The sequence below is a fragment of the Pediculus humanus genome, genomic scaffold, assembly GCF_000006295.1.
Source record: "Pediculus humanus corporis 1103172108194 genomic scaffold, whole genome shotgun sequence".
NCBI lineage: Eukaryota > Metazoa > Arthropoda > Insecta > Psocodea > Pediculidae > Pediculus > Pediculus humanus.
Window position 1 is genome coordinate 414,437 of NW_002987764.1, and position 8,578 is coordinate 423,014.

Below are 8,578 nucleotides of genomic sequence, written 5' to 3' on the forward strand. Positions count from 1 at the left end.
TATTATTTTCTTTTCTTTTTTTTCTTTTAATCGTTTAACGATTTATAAAAATTTTTCTCATCGTATTTTCACATCATATAATTTTTTCGTTCTTTTCATTCATTCGTTCATTCATTCATTCATTCATTCATTTCTTTCTTTCTTTCCTTTTTTTTGTTTAAAAAAAAAAAAAAATATTTCGAGTGTGCGAGATAAAAATTTTTTTTGTTTTGTTTTGTTTTTATCGAAACGTTTCTGATCCCACGACTTTCATTCGTTCGTTTTCTAAAAAAAAAAAAAAAAAAGAAAATTCCTTAATATGAGATATCATTATTATTATTATTTTTATTGATTCGTCGTGTCACGTGATATAAAAAATAATAATAATGAACGAATCGACAAAAAAGCGGGGCCGCCGAAAGGAAAAAAATTTTTATTTTATTTTATTTATTCGTGAATGTTTAAAAATAAAAATAATAATAATAATAATAATAACGTTTTAATTAACGTAACAATATTTATGCATTTAATTAATTAATTAATAAATTATTAAATTTTAAAAAAAAAAGAAAAATTCAAAAGGTTTTTTTTTTTTTTTTAACGAATGATAATAATAATAATAATGATGATGATGACGATGACGTCGAATATTTTTTAATGAAATTTAATTAAAAAAAAAAAAAGAAAATTTTTTTTATTTATTTAACCGGATAATTTATTCTTTTGATTATGAATTTTAAATTTTTCGCGTACTTATAACGATTTAAAAATGGCGGAAAGTGACGTCACGAAAGGTTTCCTTCGTTCGTGAAACGTTTTTTTTTTTTAAATGAACTAAACGACTTATGTTTATGTTATGTAAATATAAAATAGAAAATTTTTTTTTTCTTAAAGTTTTCTCTCACCCATGATAATAATTTTCCATTCGTTTGTTTGTTTGTTTTTTTTTTTTTTTTTCTCTCAAGAAGATTTAAATTTTGTTAAAGTTATCTGCTTTTGTTGCGACAACAACAACACCAACAACAACAAACTTAAAATTTTTTTTTAAAAGGAATAATAATTGTTTTGTTTAACTTTAAGTTTAATTTCTTTAATTTTGTTAATGTTTTGAAAATTTATCTAAATCCACGATTAGGACGACGTGGAAAAGGAAAATGGACGAAGTTTCTCACTTTTTTTTCTTTTTTAAGGTGAATATATGTTGTTATTTTACTTTATACTTTGACGTTATCAATGTCGGTTGTTTATATTTTTTTCTGGATGAAAAGTTAAAAATTTTTTTAGGCTCCTCCTGATGTGTTTTTATTATAAACGGAAATGAATTTAAAGGATGGGAAAAGTCAAAAAAGTTTCTTTCGAATAAGGTGACGTTGGTGGTGACAACGGCGGTGTCGTTGCCGGTTTAAATAAATTTTTAAAAAATTATTTTATTGTGATACGATAGAACATTCCATCGATCGAGTGTGACAAAACAGTCGGTTGGTGACGAAAAAAAAAAGAAAAAGAGAAAAGAAATTTTCACGGATTGTAATAACGATGACGATACGGAAAATGATTTAACCAACGAAACCTAAAATTAAACATTATTATTATTATTATAACCATCATCGTCTAATTAGAACTCAATGTTACCACGTTAAATAATTAATAAAAAATGAAAATTTCAATTCGCGAAAGTACTTCCGGTTTCTAAATTTTTAAAAAAGATCGTTAATGATTATTTGCAAAAAAAATAAAAAAAAAAATTTTTTTCTTTTTCGAAATCCAATTATCTTCTTAAAATAATTTTTTACTTTATATTATTATCATCATCATAAGTACCGACCTTATTTTTTTCTCAATGATATAATATTGTTCTTAAAAAAAAAAAACAAACAAAAAAGTTTTTGTTTATTATTATTATTATTAGAAGAGCTGGAAAATTGATGTGGAATTACAAATCCTTTAAAAAGGTTTTTTTTTTCTTTTTGTTTCCTTTTTTGTCGAGTATCATTTAAAATTGTTATTATTATTATTATTATTACTATTATTATTATTATTATTATTATTATTATTATTACTATTATTATTATTATTACTATTATTATTATTATTATTATTATTATTACTATTATTATTATTATTATTACTATTATTATTATTATTATTACTATTATTATTATTATTATTATTATTACTATTATTATTATTATGTACGTAAAAGGAAAACATTTTTTAAAAGAAAAGAAATGGAAAAAAATTCAATGGTACATAGTTAAGAGAGTAAATTAATTTTTTAATGGGAGTTTTTTTGTTTTTTTTTTTTTTGAATTTTGTGTTGACCCCGCTGTGGTTGCAGTCTCTCTCTCTCTCTTTTATTTTTCTCTCTCACTCTCTCTCTCTTAGTTGTTTTCAAAAAAAAAAAAAAATCAAAATTTTTATGGAACGAAAAATAAATGCCGACAATTTCATAAAAACGAATAAAATAAAAATGAAAATAAAAAAATTTTTTTGTCTCTCTCTCTCTCCCTCTCTCTTCACTCTCCCTCTCTCTCTCTCTCACCAACTTTTCTCTTTCATATCCTCATTTGCCTAAAAGGAAATTAAAAGGAAATTTTAAAAAAAAAAAATTTCATTTGAATTCAGTCAGGGTCACGTTAATGACAAATAGCCTTCCCCCTTCCTCTATAAATGGCTAAATAAAAAGCGCGACAAAAAAAAAATGAGGAGACATTAAAATTTTTTATCATCATCATCATCATTATTATTTTTATTGTTATTAATTTCCCTCGAACAACATCCGGTGATAGGTTTTTTTTTTTTTAAAAACAAAATTAACGTTAAAATTTTTTTTTGTTTGTTTCAAAAAGGAAGTTAGGCTATAACGACCGACAAATATTAATAATAATAATAATAATAATAATAATATTTTGAAAGGGGTTTAATGAAATGAATAGTAGTAGTAGTAGCTGTATTAGTATCGTGGAAGAAGAAAATTTTAAAAAATTTAATTTAATTTATTTTGACAAAATTTTGTTTTATTTCGGTGTTAAAGTGTAAACCTTGACGAAAATTTACTTTCTAAAAATATATACGCATACATACAGATATATATATATATATATATATATATATATATATATATATATATATACAAATATAATCTTTTCAAAGCCTCAGAGATTCAAATGAAAGCTTTAATATAGCGACGGCAGTGTCGTCGTTTCAAAAAAAAATTAAATGGCATGAGAGAAATCCGTGAGTGACTTTAGTTTTCCTTTCCTCTTAAACTAACTAAATTTTAGTTTAGAATAATAAATTCAATTTTATATTTACAAACACTCTGAATGCCCGAGTTTGTTCATACGTGCACGCGCACGCACGCACGCACGTGTTTTTTTTTGTAATTAATTAAAAAAACATCATTATTATCGTCATCGTCGTCTTTGTGACGTTTTTAAAAATTAATCGTTATCACTTACGTAAAGGTTAAATTGGGTTTGTTGATCGTTTTTAGATGTCGTGTAGTAAGTTGTTGTTGTTGTTGTTGTCGTAGAATTTGTAATGCATAATAATGATAATATTTTTCATTGATTGTTATGATAATCGACTGATGATGAGTAAAAAAAAAAAAAAAAAAACGAGAGTCAACAAACGAATATAAATAATTATGATAAGCTAGATATGAGTTAGGAAAAAATTGATAAATATTTATTATGTTCGAACGGAAATGACGTATGGGTTTCCGGTATTTTAAATAAAATAGAAAAAAGTTTAAAAAAAAAAAACTTCAAATTTATTTATTCATCTGAAAATATTTCTAGAAAAAAATTTTTTTTTGTAGACTTTTTTTTATTCGGTTTTTTGTTGTTTGTTCTTTCGGAAAAAATTAGATTAGTATCTATGTTTGTTGTTTGTTTTTTGTGGTCGTGTCCGAAGCTTTTCAGGTTTCTACCTAATTTTTAATGTCGGTGACAGTTTTAAAATTTTTCAGTAAACCTTTTTTCTGATTCTTTGGCTCCTGTTTGTTTTTTTCCGCTGATACTTTCCCATTCGAGTTGTTATGTTGGCACGCTGTCGTAACTCAACTTTTGGGTAGTATGATTACGCATTATGTGAACAATTACTTCCGTTTCATATTTTCCAAAATAATGACTTTTTTCATCGAAATTATTTGCAATAAATATCGGTCGACCGGAAATGAACCGATCGATGATTTCCTATCGCGATTGAAAATTTTCCCGCACGTGTATATAAAACATTTTTTATTTAAACATAAACAAAACATATTTTTTAATTTTATTTTTATTGTTAAACAAAACAAAAAACAACAATACCGAACAACGACAAACAACCGAATAACAACCGTAATAAAATGAATAATTTTTTTTTAAGTTTCTTTTTAAAAAAATTACGACGCTAATAAAATTTTCTTCGGGTTGTTTAAAAAAAAAAAAATTTTATTATGCTCCACGACAAACCGGAAATTCAAAAAAAATCACCTTAAAGGTACAAAATTTTGGGATTTTTTTAAGGGTATGGGGGGGCGTGGGTGGAAAAGAAAACGTTTTTTTTCCTACGTGACGTATAATAAGAATAAAACCTTTTGACAAAAGATATATATATATGTATAATATTTTTTAAATGTAAAATTTCTCGAAGGAATTATGTTTTTGTTGTTGTTGTTATTGAAAAAAAAAAAAAATCTCCATGTTTATTTTTATCGTCGTGTAAAAAGAAAAAAAACCGTTAGGAAAATTGATATTTAAAATATGAAAAGATAATTTAAATATATATATCTATTAAAAGTATTTTATGTGCGATAATAGATAAATTGTAAACGTTTCGTCTAGACTTTGTTAAATGATAACAAAAAAAAAGAAAGTTGCTTCCACGTCGTTTTAACTATTATTATTATTACTTTTTTTATCGTAACTTTTTTTTCTATTTTGCTGTTATTTTTTTGCATGCAAACAAAATTTTTTAACGCACGTTTCGTTCGGTTAAATTCGGTTATTTTCGTATTGGAATCGTCAGTTTTTTTTTTATTTATCACCGACTCGACGATCGACCAATGAGAAAAATTTAAAGAATTTTTTTTTTTTTTTGATATTTTATCGATTTTTAAAAAAATTCGTTACCTAACTCTGTAAATGAAAATTTTTATCAGAAAAAAAAATGCAAAAAATAGCAGAAGAAAAAATAAATAATTCAAAACAATAAAAATGTACAAGAATGAAAAAAAAGTAGAAAAAAAAAGGAAGGGAAACGGGGGGTGGGGAAAGAAATTATTAAGAAAACATAAAGTGTATAAAAACATAATTTATGAAAAAGAAAAAAGATGAAAAAAAAAGAATGAATGAATGAATGAAAATAAATAAAAAAAAAGTTTTTTGTAAAATTTGAATGATTTATTTTTAGGTAAAAAATTTTTAAAATTTATTTTTTTGTGTAAAACTTTTTTTTTTTTTTAAACATTCATTGGAATTAAATCATTGTCCGTTTTCGTATTATTATCATCATCATCATCATCATCATTATTATTATTATTATCTGTTTGATATATGATTTTATTATTTGATTGTTCGAGAAACTTTGAATTTTAAGGGATTGAATATTTTTTTTTTGTCATTTGCTAATGAAAAAGGTTTTTGTTATTGTTTTGTCCGAATTTCCTTCCAGTTTTCCTTTTTTCCCTTTTTTTTATAATGGGAACAAAAACTGTTGCTGTTGTTGTTGTTGTTGTTGTTGTCGTTGTCGTGCGTGTGAGAAAATAAAGAAAAAAAAAATAAACAGTAACAAAATGTTTGTTATGTTTTAATATTTTCTCATTATGTTTTTTATTTTTATTTTTTTTGATGGTATTACCGAATTCAAACACGTATGTACGTGATAAATTATTATTATTATTATTGTTATTATTATAATGCTTCTTTTGAATTTGTTGAATTACATTTTGCACTTTAAACTTGTGTTGTATGACGTAAAAAAAAAAAAAAGGAGAGAAAGAGAAAAGAAACAATAAAACACGTCGGGGATAAAAAATTCACGTGAAAGAAAATTTTATCGTTTCTCTCTCTCTCTCTCTCTCTCTGGACTATTTTTTTTTTTTTATTCCATAAAATTATTTGTATTCTGCTATAACTCTCCCTTCTTCTCCTCCCCCCTTTCATTCCCGTAAAAATTATCATTGTGTAACATTTTTTTTTTTTAACCTCCGACATCCATAAAATGTCTGTCTGTTCTCGCGATGGCAGGTTAATCAAAATAAAATTTGTTGTTTTCTTTCTTTCTAGATTTTTCCACGTGGGAAAAATAGGAAAAACGTAAGGGATCGAATCAATGAGAAAATCAATCGTAAAAATTTACGTTAGAAAAAAAAAATGTACGTCGCGAATATGTACGCTCTATTGAAAAACGATAAAATAAATCAAAATATCAACCGGATGTGATAAATAATAATAGTAATAATAATAAATATTACGAAGAAAAAAAAAAAGTTTAATCATCGTTTGATATAAGTGCGACAAATTTTTTTTTTTTTTGTTTGTGCGAATTATCCGTAAAAAAAAAAAAAAAAAAAATCCGGCCAAATGCCGGCTCCAGCCATGTTTTCGAAATTTAAGTATGTTGGAAGCGGCGCATCCGCCCAACAAAACATTCTCGATAACAATCCGATATCGCAATTTTTCGAAGTTGGAAAACAAACTTCTAGTGCCGGACCGGAACTCATATGGAAAATTCACGATGCTTATCGGAAAAGCGACGGAAAAGTAAGTAAGATTTAATTATTTTTATTTATTTATGAAAAACAACCGGAAATAAAAAGAATGTGTTTTCGACCATTTAAAAAAAACATTCATTCATTGAATTAATTAATTGGAGATTTAAATTTAATTAAATATATATTAAAAAGGGATTGAAAATTATCAGGGTACTAATGCCACGATAGAAACGTCATTATTTTTTCTTTTACAACTTTATTATTATTATTATTACTATTCGAAACATAATTTTCATTGTTTAAATTTTAAATTTGAATTTGTTTGTTTCCTCTAAAAAAAAAAAAAAAAAAAAAAAAAACAAAAAACAAAATTCGTTATAAATTTTTGGACATGACATTTTTTTTTTTTTTTTTATCTTCAAAGTTGATTTTTGAATACGTGAAACGGTAAAAAACATAACAAAAAAAAAGTTTTGAGATGTGTTATTAGTTGTTGTTGTTGTTGTCGTTGTTAATTTTTAATTATTTCAAACGTAAAGTCATACTAATAATAATAATAATAATAATAAAAATGTTATTCCCTTAATTCAACATCGTAAATGTATAAAGTGAAACCTTTTGATGAACAATTCAAAGAATAAACATTGAACGGTGATGAATGATTTATTTCAACTAATCTAGAAATTTCGATGTTTGTTACAAAACAAAACAATCAAACAAATAAACAAACAAACAATCAAACACGAGCTCGCACGAACGCAAAAGATTTTCTACAGTTTCTATTTTATAAAATTTATTTGATACCGTTTTCTGTTTTTTTTTTTTTTTGTTAACCTAATTTCTTTATTTTTAACGGGGGGTTATTGTTATTATTATTATTAAATAACGAACGGATAAAAATTTAATTTAATTTTCTTTAAATGTTTTAACCTCATCCCCCGCGCCCCCGCTTTTTTGTTTCTCTTTTGTGTGCGCGCGCGGGAAATTTTTTTATTTTAAATAAATTTAAATGATGGATTTTGACGTTAAGGTTTGGAAACTTTTTTATTTTTTTTTATTTGGGGGGGAAAGCTTTAAAGATATGATTGATTGACGGTTTGAACGGGAAGAGTAGGGGAGGAAAGTGGGGGGTTGATTCTTTGTAACGAAAATATTATTTTATTATAATAAAACAATTATTTGATATGATTTTCTAAAGGCAAGAAAGGGTTTTTAATTAAATTTACAAAGGGTGGAAAGTTTACTATTATTATTATTATTATTGTTATTATGAAAACAGTAGAAAATTTAAATAATTTGATAATGATTGAATATAATAGAAAATGGCAAAGCGTGTACTTTTTTTTTTTTTTAATTTTTTAAGAAGCTAAAAAAAATACAAACAAAGATGCGTTCGACAATATAAACATGTACGAAAAAGTCAAAAACAAACAAGCACAAATACTCAGGCAAACACAAACAAAGTCACAAACGATTGGACACAAACAGAAAAAAAAAAAACAAACACCCACACGCTGCCGACGGATACAAACTCAAACTTATAAAAAAACACCCACGTACAAACGAATTGACCGACAAAATCACCCCCACACGCAAAAAACGCAAGAACAAACGCGCAAACTAAAATTTATATAAAAACAAACGACAAATACTTTACGCGGTTACAAACAAATACCAAAAAAAAAAAAAAAAAAAAAACACAACAAACACAAAAAAAAACGCATAATTCATAACGACAGAAAAAATAAATAAATATTTAAATTAAAATTTATAAATTTTATTTTTACGATAAAATTCGAAAAGGCGGTGAGATCGACGAAGAAAAAGAAAAAAAAATGGCGGACGGGACGACATTTTGTAATAGGAAAAAATTTTAATCTAATGAAAAAACTTTTT

The 8,578-nt window shown here is 24.9% G+C and overlaps 1 protein-coding gene across 1 annotated transcript; it reads left to right on the plus strand.

The window, feature by feature from the left end:
- Positions 1-6,551: 6,551 nt before the first annotated feature.
- Phum_PHUM426920 (uncharacterized protein) lies at positions 6,552-7,133 on the plus strand (the record flags this gene model as incomplete). The annotated part of the gene is made up of 2 exons (XM_002429250.1): positions 6,552-6,731; positions 7,107-7,133. 2 exons carry the CDS (start codon positions 6,552-6,554, stop codon positions 7,131-7,133), a joined length of 207 nt encoding a protein of 68 aa, XP_002429295.1.
- Between the last annotated feature and the right edge of the window lie 1,445 nt (positions 7,134-8,578).